We start from the raw sequence: 17,705 nt of genomic DNA on the forward strand, positions 1-17,705 counted from the left end.
GCTCTAAAGCAGCTGTAGACCAGAAGCAAGAAGAGCTATCAGAAATCAGGGTATTTTTGAAGTGGTGCCACTAAGTCAGAGTGCAGTAAAGCCCACGCCTGAGCTGGAGTGTAAACAATTATGAGGCACTTATGGAGCAGTAGAGGGTCGCTCTGCTGGATGCTTGTGCAAGAACCCCAAAAAAGCCCATACCTCTGAGGATAACAGGCACACTGAGAATCAAAGTGAAGTCCTGAGAGCTGTTGAACTTTGGTTTGGTCCCAGCAAGTAAAAGAACCTTCAAGAGTCTGCTAAGTCAACAAAGACTTTCTGCAGAGAAGTCAAAGTGGAAAGGGCAAGTTTCAGTTGAGGATTTCTGTTTTAAAGTATATGAGATTTTTTTTTTGATTATAAAGTACAATTGGTAATCTAAGATGATGTTTAGTTAGTACTATTAAGTTTGTTTGGCTTATGTATCGTAAAATCGTTTGTTTAAACCATGGAATCTTGTGGCTTCACTCGGGTAAATAACAGGAATTTTGAATTTCTTTTTAAATGTCAACTGTTTCTACAGCGATTGTAACACCATCGTGATCCTTGTGTATGTGTGCTTAATCGGCTGAACTGTTATGGTTGTTAGCTGCCTTTATGGGCTCAAGAATTATTGTAACTAAATTTCCAAAATTAGCTATGATATCCTGACCAAACATTTAAACCAAGGAGCTGTCAGTGAGGTTTGTGGAACCTCTTCTTTTGACTTTCTGGCAGCAGATTCACTGTGGTCTTTCTGTCCTTTAAACAGCAGTACATGATTTGCAGATAAATGAAAGGAGCATCATTTTTCCTTTGGAATGAAGGTGTAGATCAGATTGCACAATCTGTTTGTGTCACAGCTGCGTGTTTTGACTGTGTGGTGCTGATCAGTCACTTGGCGTTAATAATTGTAATTCCTACCTGGTAATTCATGTCAATTGAGATTTCCAGCACAAGATATAATACTCATTTCCTTTTTGGCACAGACAAAGAGGCAGAATTAAAACTGCTCAAGTGCCTTGGCAGCCACTTATCTTAATTGACATCAGCTTTCTTATCACAGTTGTTTTGTTATCAGTGGCCAAGTATGATCAGTAGTACTGGGTGGGGTGGATTGAGATGAGGGCGTAAGGGTATGAAACTAAGTCCTTTGCTGAGCACTGAACGTTCAGCATGATCAGTAGTAGTTCTTTGATGATGTACTTTGTATGGGCAGGCAACATTTGACTTTAGTCTATTGTTGTTTGTTTATATGAGTAAAAGTGAGGATAGCTCTAAGACCTGGATTTGCATATCAGAATTATGCACAGGAGTAACACGTTATGATCAGCACATGGGAAGGGCCTCAAATTTATTCAGATTGTTTGGAATTTTTTCCCCCAGCTTGTAAAGCCATACGGCTTTTTTATGTTGTTAGTTCAAAAAACACACTGAGCTGCTATTTGCTGAATTTCTGCAATACGAGATTCTTTCAGTGCAGATCCCCAGTTGCCACATTCTTCCGCCCAAATGCCAAAAACAGTTACCACTACATTGTTTAGCATAGGCATTCAATTGGGTTGTCCTAGTTTTGCAGGAGCAAGAGAACTTTGTGTTTAAGAGGAAAGACAGTCACATCAGCATCTCAGGCTTCTGCTTTAATTAGTCCAGGAATTATATTCTCCACCCAGGCATGAGTACTTGGCCATGGAGAATGAGCCATGCCTTCACTCTCCACACCTTATGAGAGAACGTGTCAAGAATGTTGTGCTACTTATGGAGAGACAGTGCCACAGTAGTAATGTCACTGGACGAGTAATTGAGAGGCCCAAGCTCTTGGGGAACTACTGGTTCAAACCCCACCATGGTAGCTGGTGGAATTAAATTCAGTGAATACAATCCAATTTTAAAAAAGTGTGATTGAAAGTTGCTCTCTGTAATACTGACCATGAAACTATCATCAATTGTAAAAACTCATCTGGTTCACTAATGTCCTTTAGAGAAGGAAACCTTCTGTCCTTTACTTGGTCTGGCCTACTTGTGACTCCTGACCACAGCAGTGTGGTTGACTCTGAACTGCCCTTTGAAATGGCTGAGCAAGCTACTCAGTTCAAGGGCAGTTGGGGATGAACAACAAATACTGGCCTTTTGCATCCCATGAAAAGATAATTTTTTAAAAAGTTGCTGGAGCCTGGTCTGAAGACTACATACAGGACACAGACCTGCTTGCCTGCCTGTTGTAATAAAAGTAAGCACAGCGATAGAGACCAGATCTTTTAAAGTGACCATTAATGGGATTTGCTGTAACTGTCTCACATTCGTCCAGAGATGCAACAAACAGGACACTGAAACTTTGTATGTCAGTCAACACTTTGCATCCTTCGCATGTTCCAAGTCATAGCATTTGCAGAGGATGTGCTACTTTTACCGAGTATGTGGCTTCCTTAAGGTCCGGGTCACCTACTTTAGCTATCAAAGCCCCTAACGTTAATATTGTGACAGTGGTGAGTAGGAAGGTTTACCATTCTATCAGTGTCCAGCTGGTGGTAGACCCGAAGAACAAAGTCATGGAAACGATTACGAGATACCCCAGCAGCTGCTGGGATACTATCGTTCTTCGTTGAGCTCTGGCTATTGACCCCTACGCTAAACTGAAGAAAAAGGACAAAGAGGCTTCTGCCTTCACCAGAAGTCTGGTTGGTTATGTGTTTATCGCCCTGAAACAGAGATTGATATGTCTGGTCATATCAGATAGGATCCTGCTCTAGACACCTGAGAAAGTCTTCCAAATTCTGGTGCCTGCCGTATGCTGCATAGTTCTGCCCTTCGTAGGAGGAAAATGATTCAGCTGAAAGATCAGGAAGATGGGGCGACAGTCTTGACATCAAAGGAGGAAGTCAGATGCTGCAACAAAGTCGCCATATTCTGCAATGTTCCCTTAACATCTCTGTGTTATTTGTGTTATTTGTTTGGAGGTTGAAGTGGAGATCTCAGGTTGGCGCATCCCCCTTAAGTGCTGGATATCTCCCAATGGTTTTGTGCTGCCTCCTCTTTTTAAAACTTTGCCACAAACGGTTTTGCTTTGCACCAACAACATTCTTCCCTAGGCAGTTGTCTGAGGCTGAGCCAGACTGTTAGCAAACTTGGTGTCATGTTTAACCCCAAGATGAGCTTCCAACCGCACATCTGCAGCATTACTGATTGCCTATTTCCACCACCATAACATGGCTCGACTCCACCCAGGTCTGAGACCATTTGATGCTGAAACCGCCATCCATGCATTTGTCATCGAGACTTGACTATTCGAACACATGCAGGGCTGGCCTCCCAACTTTCACTCTCCAGAAACTGAAGTTTAATCTAAACTTCTGCCTCTGTCCTAACTCTGACCAAGTTCCATTCACCCATCACTCTTGTGCAGGCTGATCAACTTCAGCTCCCAGTTAAGCAATACCTCGATTTTAAAATGCTCATTCTTGTTTTCAGATCCCGTCAATGCCTTGCCCCTCCTGCCTGTAATCTCCTTCAGGCCCACAGCACTCCAAGATATCTAGTCTCCTCTATTTCTGGCACACTTCAGCATTTCTGATTTTAATTACTCCACCATTGGCAGCCATGCCTTCAGTTGCCAAGCCTCTAAGCTCTGAATTTCTTTCCCTAAACCTCCAAGTCTTTACATCTATTATCTCATTCAGACACTCAATAAAACCTACCTTGAATCAAGCTTTTAGTCATCTGCCCCGGATTCTCCTTGTGTGGCTCAGTGTCATTTTGATTGATGTTGCTCCTGTGGGGCACCTTCTGATGTTTTACAATGGTAAAGGTGCTATATACAAGCTGTAGGAGCATGTAACACCAGGAGCACCTCAATTAGTAGTTTGATATGTAAATTGTTTGGTTGAAGGTGGCTGTTGACAATCTGCCAATAAGAAAGAGTTGCAAGGTTTTATAAGACAGTGTGAATGGTATAGCATGTGCTTGGAAGCTGCATTGCTGATGTAACACGTATGCTCTGAGATTATACTTGCATGCATTGAACAGGCGTTCCTTGGTTTTTTGAATGGCCAACCTTTAGATATAGCTAATTTGGCATTCTTTCTCTGCCCAGAGAGCATGGCAGCTGCAATGACATGGCTTGCCAGTTTCTGCTGTGACAGCTGCATATTGGCTCCATTAGGAGATTTCCCTGAAGCCCCCGAAATAACTACTTTCTTCTGCATCGCCTCCTTCAACAGGGGCTCCAGCCTCTCTCGTGAAAAGGACAGTTGTTTATTGTCCTTCAGCTATATTCCTTCACAAAAACCAGCCTCTCACCAAGAAGCCTTGTGCCTTGCTCACCCCATCCTCTCTTCCATAGTGGTTCGGGAGTTGTCCTTATTACTCATCTAGATAGATTAGGGAAAGCTTTGTGCTCATTCCTGGAGTGTTTGATCGTGGCCTTAGACAGACCAAATAGAAAATTTGCTTTGTTCTTTAGTGATATCTTTCACCTTAGGCTTCGGGCTACCCCAAAAAGGAAGGAAAGTGACTTGGCAACCACTGGAGTTTCAAAAATAACTGTGGACCCTGGGTCAGGATTCTGTGTAAATAGATTTCACACTGTCCTTGTCACTGCATCCTCCTTATTGGTGCTGCCTGAACAATGTGGCTGTTTCCCTAACAGGGGAAGCATGATCTTTTCTCCATGCTACCGCACCCATGCCCTTTGTGAGGCCTCCTGATTTTGTTTTAAAAATTGCTATTATTGAGCACAGCTACTGCGTTATTCGTAAACAAACTTTTTAAAGGTTTCTAAGTTAGCTTTGAATGACCAAAATATAACTTAATTTTTGGTAGCTTTTTTTGATCTAAGATGTTACAAAGGGAAAAGGATTACATGACTTGTATTTATGATAAGCCGCCAGTTAAAGCATGAAGAAATTGTGTTTGAGTTGTTATTCACAATCTAACAGGTTTATTTTTAATTTTGAAGTATGCAATTAATGTGCATAAATACTGGAATAAATATTGTTGAGAATATTTGATAATTTAAGGTTTTAATTATAATTTCAATGATTTATCAACCTTTGGCAAGTCAGCTCCTTTTTGTCTTGCATATCTCATCGCTTGACGTGGCTGCCTCTTGTGTAGCAGATGGTGCCAATGTTTCCCTACAGACTTTGTGCAACAATCTCCAATACTCTTCATTGCACTTCATGGAATAATTTTTAATTTGTTACAATACCGTTGCCTTTAGGATTGCCACTTCCTAAAATTTGAAAAAGAAGCTAAAACATTCTGCATTTCACAACAGAAGTTTTGCTGTCAGTGCCTCCCTTTTTGAAAGGAAAATAATATGACTTTTTTACCTTTTTAACACAAAACCCTTAAGGTGGTGATATCAGTTAAATTGTTCAGGGGGTGACTGAAGAGTGGAGGAGCTGCATACACGTAGCTGAGGTAGCACAGTCACCACTAGGATTATTTTGCTGCTGCTTTTAATGTGACTCTTTTCCACTTTCATGCTCAGTAATTTCTCCTAATGATATCCTCTAATGATATGCTCTGCTTGACATTGTAAGACATTGTATCAAATTAGATTTGGCTTTTAAGTGCAAGCCTCACTGTTCATGTCTACTTTTGAAATCAGATGATGAAAGCTGTATATAATGTTTAAACCGTTTCATAACTATCACTTATAAAAAAAATCATATTATTTTGCAAATTATAAGTTGCAGCAAAGGTGTTAGACATTTAGGTCAATCTCACTCGATAAGGGGAATGGCAGTTGAAAAGCATAGCTGGAAATCCAGAAGCTGCTGTGGGCCTGTCTGCTGCATTACTATATTTGAACAGTGCAGGGCACATTGACGCAATAAAAACACCACACGCGTGTGAAAATTATGGTTATACAAATGTTTGAGGGATCTGAAATTGTCAAATCTTTTTCTCATTGCCCAAGGCTAATAACCAATTCCTGCTTCCCTACTTGTTCCTCACCTAGCAAGTACTGATTTTTGAATTTCATTGTTTCCCAGAAATTGGATCAAAAAAAATTGGGAGAAATCAGTTGAGAATAAAATGAGCCCAATTGGTGTCAAAAACGAAGCCCTGTCGTTGCGCTACATATGTGGATTTAGATCTTAGTTGAAGATTGAATCACATCAGCTTTAACTTGTCTTTCATGCAAGAAAGACAGTTTCCGTATGCAGGACAGTACTTCATGAGCTGAAACCTTTACCTTTATACATGCACGGAGTAGAACTGTGTGACATGGGAATAACGAGTATGGCACACTGCATTATATCGAATGACCACTTTGATTATACGGGTTATATTATATGGAATACTTTGCCTCTGCTCTGAAAAGCAATTAAGACCACGCTATCAGATTATTAAGCATGGACTAAAACTAATGGTTATTTACGATCAGAATTCTGCACAGAAGCACAACACTAAAGTATAATGCTGGATTTTAATATTTTATAAACTATTTCAAAATGAGAAAAGAGATGGTCCAAAATCTTTTTCGTTTCTGTAACTTCTGACGAAGAGTTTGAGATGTTGGTAACATCACGTCATTTTTAGTGCCTGAGAGGTTAAAAATACAAAGCAGGTGGCCAGTAACACAAAACTGTTCCATAGCTGTTTTCAGTTTCACTTTAATGTTGAGGTATCCACTTGACAAGCAAATGATTTCTTCCCAATGATCAGATAATGAAGATGTCAATTATTTTCAAAAATAATTAAGGCCCTGAAATTCCAAGGTCCTGCACTGGAAGTGCATTGAAACAGGATCCCACATGCCCATAGTAAAAAAAAAAACCCAAATCTTTGGAATGTGATCATGAACATAGTTTGGGTGGCTGGCTTGTGGCAATAGTGCTTTAGAGGCAGTGTGCAGTTCCATTGGCAGATGTTAGAATGACATACAATTGTTCTGTTGGAGAACAATCTGGGAAGAGTCAAAGATTTAAAGTTATCCTTGTACTCCGAAAGAATTCAAAGCCTGTATTATTAAAGGTAACCCGTCCTTTCTGGGATTGAATACATGTAATTTGCCACCTTTTGGTGCTGTCACTGGGCCTCAAACAGCTTTGTTGCTGAGTATTACACTGGGGCATGGTAAGAGAATTTGAGGTAGCTCAGGGTCTGTCTTAGCCCACTACATATTGGAGTGTATTTAAGTGAAAGGCTCACCTGCACCTTCCCCAGACCAGAATTATGGGTAAAATTATACCGGGTGGACACCTGGCATTTCTGGGCTCTGCCAAGCTATTGAAATCTTAGTTCCATGGTGTAATTATAGACTGATGCTGTTCCAAAATGGTTATATTTATGTGAGAGTCTTAAGTTAAGATACCAGCCAAACGTTATTCCATCTTCATCTAAGATATACACCCACACATACGCACTTTCAGTTGGAGCCACTGAATAACTACCAAAATGGGAATCTGCCTGATTTTACCCAACTACTGGTACTGAGGCTGATTGTATTCCTACTACTGTCACATTTGGGATGGAACCAAGGACCTTCTTAGTCCATTAGGCTCAGATATAGCCTGCATATACATGTTAAACTACCAGTTGTTCCATAACCTCTAAGTTATCATTCAAAAATGAATAAAAGCCAACTGGATTTTGCCTTTGAGTCTCGAAGTAAAACCAGAGTTGGGCTTGGATGCAATTTTGTAGGTTCAATGGCTTAAGTTTTAATCAGCAGGAATTTTACTTTGACGAAATTTACATATCAAACACAACTGTAAACACTAGCAGTTAGCATGTTCGTGAAATTAAATTAATATGGATTGTCAACTATGATGTTTAGCATAGAAAATAAAGCTGAGGCAAACTATAATTAAGTCACTAAGCTGATTAAGATAATAGCTTATTCATAAATGACAATACATTGATGTCACAAACTCTCTCTGAATCTGTTCAGCTGTCGCACTCATTGATGCAGGAAATTAGTATAAATTCATGAGAATATGTTTAGGCCCTAGTTTTTGTGTGTGAATTGTGTTTAAAATAGGGCACAAGTGCCTTTTCCTTTTATCTGTAGTACTGTTTATTTTCTGTTACATTCTGGGTGATTAACATTTCACATTCTGTTACTCTCTAGTGAGGTGTAGGAATTGCAATTTCACCATGCATCTTAGATTTTTGAGAATTTCCCTCAAAGAGAAATGAGCCCCAAAGGATACTTGTTTACTTATGAATATTTATTTTAGAAATTGCTGAAAAGAATCAACCTGCATCACACTGCACTTTTAATATAACAATTACTTTTTGGAGTTAGAGCCTTTTTAGGGGGCATTGTCAGATCTTTTTGTGGCTGTTGGTTGCTTTTGATAGTTTCCAGGGGTGTATGAATGTGATCATGAGAAAACACACACAACCCATAGACATTTAATGCACAGAAAGAGGCCATATGACCCATCATGAATGCACCAATTTTTTGCTAGAGCAATCTAAAACTAATCCCACTGCACCCAACTGTCCCCTTAGCCTTAACTTCCTCAGCTTCTAATTTTTAATCTATTTTTCCCTTATAGTGGTTTTTGTCTCCACTACTTCCTGTGGCAAAACATTTCATACTCTACCTCTGTGTAAAAGAATCTCTTGTAATGTTTTTTTTTTGCACTTGTAGTCAATTTTAAAACAATGACTCCAACCAGAAGAGCTAACCTTTTCCTATCTTTGTCAATCTTTATCTTATTGTCATGATCTTAAAAATGTCAATTAAATTTCCTTCAATGCCTTCTCCATTCCAGTTGGCATCTCTGGTCAATCTTCAGAACTCTGGTTTTCCACCTCAGGCACCATCTTTCAATGCCTGATATCATCCCGATTCTGAACTTTTTTTGTTTAACTGCTAATGCAGGCAGAATTTCAGAAAATTAAATACGATTGTTTGCTCCTGCTTGTAACGTTTCATCCATATATGTTTGTGACCTGAACCTGTCTTAACATGCATGTTCCTAACTTGGCCATATATCAAAGAGGTGGGCAGAGTGAAAGTTGACAGTAGAGAAGAAGCCCTCAGTAAGCGAAGATTGCAGGCCATGTGAAAGCTATGTAATTCTACCAAGTTTCTTTCATGTGCTTAAGTAGAATATGTAATGGGCTGGGCACCTGCTAAACCATGAATGATGCATTCAAAGCCCCATGATGGAACAAGCTGTACAATTATGTAATTAAAGCCACTATATTAAAATAACAAACCAATCACTGTTTCAGCATTGAGGGCGATTAGAATACACTGAATGTTCTTAAAGCTGTGTTGGCAGCATTTAAGAATTGTCACATGAAGGATATTTTTTCCCAAAAGCTTAATTCAGGCTCTGGTTGTAATGCAGTCACCAATGTGACACTGGTACCTGTCACCTTTAACCCTTGTAGTGTACAATGACCCAAGGCTGATCAGTAACAGAACCTTTTGCTTCCTCAATCGTACCTTTTAAGTTTTGAGTATGGGCAAGAGTATCTGTTCTCTCTTAACATTAAAGATATTCATTCTGAGCTTCAGAAGTGCATGAGACTGTTCAACAGGTCACCTGGGCATATTTGAAACGCAGTTTCACATCGAATTGGAGTTATGTCATTGGAGTAAATTCGAAGCGGTGCGAGATGCCCTTTTTTGACCTAGTTTTAGTATAATTGTGTTTCATGTTAGGACCTGACACTGGAGTGATACTGCTGCAGTTCAAACTGTGACTTAATCTAAGCGCAGAAAGACTTCATACCAGACATGCTATTTGAGAATTACCAATAATGGTATCTCCTTTTTCAAAATTGAACATCCTGCAAAGTTCAAAATCCTGCCCTGAATGATTTGCAATTTCCTCCATTCGTACATTGGATGACTGAAGCCATGGTCCTGGCCGCACATTGCATTTCCTGCCATCAATTCCACCTTCCTCCCTCATCATTGTCTCAGGCTGAGCCAGACTGTTTGCAACCTCAGCATCCTATTTGATGCTTCATAGGGCTTCCGACCCCACATCCTCTGTGTTACAAAGATCTCTGTAATATCACCAGTCTCCTTCAAAAGTGCTCTGAGACATCCTAAAGTCATGAAAAGTGCTTTATATATGCAAGCAATTTTTTTTTTTTTTTTGTCCCTGCCTCAGCCCATCTGTTGATATCCTCATCCAAGCTTCTCTTAGTCCCAGACTCATCCTTACTTACTAGACTTATATCATCCACCCTCTACAATCTTCAGCTTGTTCAAAATCCTGCATGAATCCTAACTTGCACCAACTTCTTTTCACCAATTACCCCTTTGCTTGCTGATTTAATTTGACTCCCAGTCTAGAAATGCCTTGATTTTAGAAATTGTCATCTTCATGTTAAAATCCCCCCTTTTTATCTCTGCAATGTTCTTCAGGTCTAAAATTCTCCAAGTTCACAGTGGCCCTTCAACTCTGGCCTCTTGTACACCTCTGCAATCCCTTCAGCCCACCATTGGCAGTTGTGCCTACAGCTGTCTAGGCATTCTCGAAATTTCCCCCCTAAACCCTTCCAACTTTTGGTCAGCAGGCTTTTGGTTTGCAACTGCATTGGCTCCTTTGTTAACTCAGTGCCAGATTTTGTCTATTACCTTTCCTGTGTTGTGCCTTGGGATGTTTTGCTGTGTTAAAGGATGTTATTTTGAAATATCAATTTGCATTTATGTAAGAGTCACCACAGTTTGGTATAATGCTATGAATTCAGTAACTACGCACAGGTGGAACAAGTTTCTTTAAAGTACTTGAAAAATTATTCCAATCTATTATATGTTCCTTTATCTTCCTAAATAGACAGATGGGCCTGGATCTGGTACCAAGGAAAGAGTTCAGTATGGTGGATCCTGATGAAATAAGTGTTACAGAACTATACAAATTGGTGAGCATGCATTAATGTTTTTATATTGTTATCTTGCTATATAACAATCTTCATTTGAAGGAGAAAGTAGTGATATGGCTGTTGTACAAGAGTTATTCGTCGTGTTTTAACTTTTTAAATTTCTAAAGCTATTTAAATTACTTAAATATTTTTACTTAACTTTAAATGTTACAGCTTTAGACTGTGCCTCAGAAATCAGTGGTGTCTGCCTGGAACTTCTCTCTGTTCCTCTGCTTTGAGGAAGAGCAGAGGGAAGATCAGGATGCAGAATGCCGGGAAGCTGAGCTAAACGAGCAATGGAGATAATCTCTAGCCTTTTCTCATTGGCATCCACATCTTTGTTTCTGCAGATGCAAGTGGGCCTTGACGCCTTGATAGTAGTTCAGGAAGTTACACTCCCTTTACAAAGCAATAGCCAAGTTTTGCCAGCTGCTAGACAGCTGCAGATATAGCTTGTTAAGGGAGACCTTCAGTTGATTAAAATCTGAGTACACTTCCAAATGAGTCCTACTCTCATCATTCCCTTTTGGCATTAAAATCAGCTTAGTCATTGGCTAACATTTCTACAATTAACAAGACTGCCAATTAGAAATTATTCCTTGACACAGACATTTCCCCCACCCTAGACCATTTAATTTTGCATGTAGCTTGTAAAATAATCTGACAATTTCCTCTGTTGAAAGCTACTGCCACTCCCATTGTTTACAAGTTTTGTGTGGCCTTTTGATCTTAGCTTCTAAGTTCTCCGACAGTCACAGGCAAGACTGATGCGGTTGGTTGGGGGTCTTGAACCGTGTGGAACCATGTGAGATTGAGGTGATACTTAAAGAAAGAATAAATGAAAAAATGTTGTGTGTGTGTATATAATATATATATTTATATATAGATATATAATATAGGTAATGAATTACAATTGAGGTTCTGTCACTGTTGTATTGTAGGCAAACAGCAGCCAATTTGCAGACCAACTGGATGGCTTGATAGAACGGATTATCAGTAATGCTGGTCATGGGATAAATGTTGTCAAGGATTACAGGAGAACTTTCCTGCTTTTATTCAGATAATGTGATGGAATCATTTACAGCCACCTGATCAGGCAGAGTCTTGCTCATGTGAAAGGCAGCACCTTCAACAGTGCAGTCAGTTTAGATTATATGCTCAAATTTGCTGACATTTGAATAACAGCCTTTTGACTCGAAGACACGTGTGCTACACCTATCCTAAGGCTGATAACCTGCAACTTCTCAAGTTATCATCTTAACAGGAGTTAAGGAGTCATCCCTTCAGATTGCTGCTTATGGGTGATGCTTTAAGAGCAGTCAGCTTTACAAAGTGCTTTCTCTGCAACCCCTAACTCTGTGAATTTTCTGGGTCTTCTGGTTTGGCTTCAGTTGTTAGTAGTATAAGTGCTCTTTCCCCTCCTGTCATATTCTAATTGACTAATTTTTGACAGGGTGACCTTCAGGCGATGGGGCGGGTGGAAATTGTGCATGACTGGGACTCAGAATTTTAAGATCTTTGACTTTAATGAACAAAGTGCAAATCAGCAGTGCTTTTGGATTCAACCTAATTCTGTTACTCCTCATGTTAGAAATTCTGGGGTGGAATTCGACATTAGACTGAGAGAAAAGGAAGTAACAAGCAACATGGATAAAGGGGAACTTGTAGATGTAGTGTACTTGGATTGGTGGCCTCAGTTAAGAAGGGATTTAACTACATTAGAAACGGTTCAGAGAAGGTTCAGTCAAATGATCCCTGGGATGAAGGGGCTATCTTATGAGGAAAGTTTGGACAGGTTGGGCCGAAACCCATGGAAGTTTAGCAGAATGAGAGGTGATCTTATTGAAACATCTAAGATCCTGAGGGGTCTCGACAGGGTAGTTGTTGGGAGGATGTTTCTGCCTGTTGGAGAGACTAGGGGACACAGCTTAAAAATAAGGGGTCTCCCATTTAAGATGGAGATGAGAAGATTTTTTTTTTCCCCTGAGGGCCATGAGTCTGTGGACTTCCCCAAAGAGTGGTGGAGGCAGGGTCACTGAATATTTTTAACAAAGAGGCAGATGGATTGTTGACTAAGAAGTGAGTCCAAGGGTGTAGGACGTAGACAGGAAGGTGGAGTTGAGGCCACAATCTGATCAGCCATGATGTTATCAAATGACAGAGCAGGTTCAAGGGGTCAAATGGTCTATTAATGCTCCTAATTTGTATATTTGTCTATTTGTATGATAAGTCTCGTCATGTTTAAAAATTCCCATCCATTGCATGTCACAGAGCTTTATTCTGTAAAGTTGCTGCAGCTGCCAGGTAGGGGCCATAATGGCCCTGACTTTTCATGATTCTGTTCCTACCTTTACGAATGTGGATAATGCATCTCAAGCAATTGCTTGGCTTCACTTTGCTCCCCACACTGCTATATTTGGATCATTACCCAAGGGCCCATATTTAGTCTTTTCCCACAAATGTGCAACAATGTCAGACAGGAAGTGAGCAGCTGGTCCATCTAGCCTCTTTCATACAGTCATGGTGCCCTATGTTGATGATACGCACATTTTCTACCACATGGAGACATACAAGCTCCTGGGAGAGGCAGAAAAAAAGATTAAAAACCCACACCACTGTGATCCCATTTTACTGCTAAATTGCTGTGACCCCTGAGTCAGAACCAGGTGGGGGACTGAGAGTGGTGGGAGGAGTGTGTTGCTGGAGTGGGAGGGAGTTGTGAAACCATTTTGAAAGCTCTGAACTTTACCTGGATTGATCCCTAGCAAAGGAAGGAATTTCTCTCCGTGATATCGAAGCCCCTCATGTATTTGGCAACTTAAGGCTGATTGTACGATGTTGTAACAACGTCCACTGACCCATTCCTCCTTGTTATCACGACAAGAACAATAATACAAACCCACCAGAGAGACAGATCTTCTCCAAACCAGTGGTATTCACTAAAAAATAGTGAGGGCCAATTGGGATTTTGGACAATATTAATTGGACCATAAGTAGAATTAATAAATACTTATTCATTGTGATTTATTTCTTCAAAACAGTATCGTGGTATGTAAAACACAAAAAATAATTTAAAAAGCTAAACACGTCAGTAACTGTACACGTCACACCAAGTATGATCTAACCAAGCTTCAGTATACATCGAGCATAACTTCTACTTTATAGAGTATCCCTCATTTAGCACTCCTAAGGTGTTCCTAAAAAAAAGTGTTAAATGAAAGTCACTTTCCCATAACAAAATATGTAATAAGAATGGGTTATGTTCCTGACTTTTAATTTTTATATTAAAAACCTATTGGCTGCCTTGAACCTAACTGGCCCAAAAATCCTTTTAGTAAGAGTTAGTAACTTAGTAACTCTTAAGAAATTGAAATAACTTAGTACTCTTTCAACTGAGCTCCTGCTCACTGCCTCTTTCAATTCATCTCCCCGACTCTCCCTTTCGCTGCCTCCCTCCATAACCCTGTGCTTGCCACCTTCCTCCCACTTGCTGACCCTTCCTCTCGTCTTGCTGTGGTGACAAAAGGAAGAAGTGAGGGAGTGAGACGGGCTGCAAGCAGGAGGTTCAGGGAGGGAGGTGGCGAGTGGCAAGGTCGGCAAGCAGGCTTCAGGAAAGACAATCGGCCCAAGGGCAGCATAGTGAATACCACTGTATCGCACTCAAGGTAGCAAATTGGAGGCCAGCTCTGGAAGATTTCACAATAACTAGCCAGGCTCTTAACGCAGAGCACGCCAAGAGTTGTCGTTCTATCAAAATGGCCTATTGCAAGAGTTCAATTAGTGCCTAGTTTCACCTCTACAGTGATCATTACTGCCTCAGGAGGGGGAGCCCGAGACCCCAATTGCTTGTCCTGCGACTACCCATGATTTGGGAACCACTGCTCTAAGCCAAAGTCTGGAAAATTCCTCTCTGATTCTTTAGGTGATCACAAACCTAATCTAGAAGATGATATTGACTCTCATTTATATTCCAGTATGAGCTCTTGTATGACATGGTCACACAGGTCCAACTCTCTCTTGAACATACACAACAAGGTACTCACTGCACAGCCAGCAAACTTCTTTTTCCTTATCTACATATTGCTGTTCGGTGATGCATGCTGCTGGCATTTTGCATATTTAAATGATCATCCCTTAAACAATTCTGACAATCCTTGACTGCATCTCTTAGATTACTCTTCCAACATTAAGCCTTGGAATAAAGGTTAATTTTTCTAGCTCAGAATCGGGAAGAATGAAGCAATAATCTTCAGCCATCAGCATAACTGCTCCGTTTACTTTTGACTCTATTTCTTCTCTTAGCCACAATCTTGGGTTGAATGGGGGACTGATTAGTACCTTGTCACCCTGTTCAATCCATTTCTTTCACTATATTTTTCAAATTATTAATCCATCAGGCCTTCACACAAATGTGTGCAGATAACTTTTTGGGAAAGAACAGAATTTCAAGAGAGAGGTACATAAGGCGAAGCCCAGCAACTACAGAACAGTCAGCTTAACCTCAGTGGTGGGAAAGCTTGTAGAAATGGTAACCTGGGACGAGATAAACTGTCATTTGGACAAGTGTGAATTAAGGAAATCCAGTACAGAATTGTTTAACGCAAATAATGTCTAACTTGATTGAGTTTTTTTGATATGGTAACAGAGAGGCGTGAAGAGGGCATTGTGGTTGATGTGGTGTACAAAGATATTTAAAAGGGGTGTGAAGAGAGTGTACTTGGCTTATCAGTAAAGTTGAAGCCCAGCAACTAAAAGGGACAGTGGCAGCATGGTTATGAAGTTGGCTGAGTGACAGGAACCAGAGAGTTGTGGTGAACAACTGATTTTGGGACTGGAGGAATGCACATAATGGGATTCCCCAGGGATACCAGGACCACTGCCATTCTTGATGTGTATTAATGACTTGGCCATGGGTGTACAGGGCACAATTTCAAAATTTGCATGTGACACAAAACTTGGAAACATTGTGAACTTTGAGGAGGATGGTGATGGACTTTAGGAGGACATAGGCTGGTGGGATGGGCAGACTCATGACAGAAGTGCGAAGTTATACGTTTTGGTCGGAAGAGCTATGAGAGACAATAGGGTACAATTCTGAAGGAAAAATTCTGGGGATATATGTGCACAAATCATTGAGGGTAGCAGGGCTGGTTGCGAAAGTGGTTAAAAGGGCATGTTGGACCCTAGGCTTTATAAATAAAGGAAAAGAGTATAAAAGCAAGAAAGTGATGATGAACCTTTATAAAACACTGGTTTGGCCTCAACTGGAGTATTGTCTCCAGTTCTGGGCACTGCACTTTAGGAAGGATGTGAAGCCTTTGGAGAGGGTGCAAAAAAGATTTGTTTGCTTCCAGCATTGAGGGGCTTCAGTTATGTGGGTAGACTGGAAATGCTGGGGTTGTTCTTAGAAAGAGAATAGCGAGAAGAAATTTGATAGAAGTGTTTAAAATTGTGAGGGATCTTAATGGAGTAGATGGAGAAAAACTGTTCCCATTGGTGGAATTGTCAAGAACCAAAGGGCACAGATGTTAGGCAATTAGCAAAAGAAATCAAAGGTGACATGAAGAAAAACCTTTTGCTGCAGAGAGCAGTTAGGACCTGGAATGCACTACCTCTTGATTCATGGCTATCAAAAGGAAATTGGATAAGCACTTGAAGGGAAATTTGCAGGTGTGCAGGAGTGGGATTAACTGAGTTGCTCTTGTACAGAGATGGCATGGATGCAACAGGCTTTGGTGGTCTCATGTGCTGGAACCATTCAATGATTCAATGTCCTTTACATCTCTGCTCCTACTGTTCTGACCTCAGTGGCACAACTCAACAGCTACCTCAGTCACAGAATCACACAGTGCAGAAGAGGCCCTTCAGCCCATCGAGTCTGCACTGACACGTGAGAAACATCTGACCGACCTACCTAATCCCATTTACAAGCACTTGGCCCATAGCCTTGAATGTTATGACATGCCAAGTGCTCATCCAGGTACTTTTTAAAGTATGTGAGGCAACCCACCTCCACCACCCTACAAGGCAGCGTGTTCCAGACCATCACCACCCTCTGGGTAAAAAAGTTTTTCCTCACATCCCCCCTAAACCTCCTGCCCCTCACCTTGAACTTATGCCCCCTTGTGACTGACCATTCAACTAAGGGGAACAGCTGCCCCTATCCACCCTGTCCATGCCCCTCAGAATCTTGTACACCTTGATCAGGTCGCCCTTCAGTCTTCTCTGCTCCAACAAAAACAACCCAAGTCTATCCAACTTCTCTTCATAACTTAAATGTTTCATCCCAGGCAACATCCTGGTGAATCTCCTCTGCACCTCCTCCAGCGCAATCACATCCTTCCTATAATGTGGCGACCAGAACTGCACACAGTACTCCAGATGTGGCCTCACCAAGGTGCTGTACAACTCCAACATGACCTCCCAACTTTTGTAATCTATGCCTCGATTGATAAAGGCAAGTGTCCCATATGCCTTTTTCACCACCCCACTAACATGCCCCTCCGCTTTCAGAGATCTATGGACACACACGCCAAGGTCCCTTTGTTCCTCAGAACTTCCTAGTGCCATGCCATTCATTGAATACTTCCTTGTTAAATTACTCCTTCCAAAGTGTATCACCTCACACTTTTCAGGGTTAAATTCCATCTGCCACTTATCTGCCCATTTGACCATCCGATCTATACCTTCCTGTAGCCCAAGACACTGAACCTCACTGTTAACTACCCGACCAATCTTTGTGTCATCCGCAAACTTACTAATCCTACCCCATCCTACATAGTCATCCATGTTGTTTATATAAGTGACAAATAATAGGGGACCGAGCACAGATCCCTGTGGTATGCCAC

At 40.9% G+C, this 17,705-nt stretch overlaps 1 protein-coding gene across 2 annotated transcripts in view; it reads left to right on the top strand.

The window, feature by feature from the left end:
• The window catches only part of LOC144696600 (dedicator of cytokinesis protein 4-like), a 391,455-nt gene that overhangs the window by 110,740 nt on the left and 263,010 nt on the right, over positions 1-17,705 (top strand). For both annotated transcript variants that reach the window (XM_078568091.1, XM_078568092.1), the window contains exon 7: positions 10,773-10,857. In XM_078568091.1, the coding sequence (XP_078424217.1) occupies positions 10,773-10,857 (85 nt within the window). The remainder of the gene's footprint in view (positions 1-10,772; positions 10,858-17,705) is intronic.

Source organism: Cetorhinus maximus, chromosome 22, assembly GCF_964194155.1.
Source record: "Cetorhinus maximus chromosome 22, sCetMax3.hap1.1, whole genome shotgun sequence".
In the NCBI taxonomy this organism is placed as follows: Eukaryota; Metazoa; Chordata; class Chondrichthyes; order Lamniformes; family Cetorhinidae; genus Cetorhinus; species Cetorhinus maximus.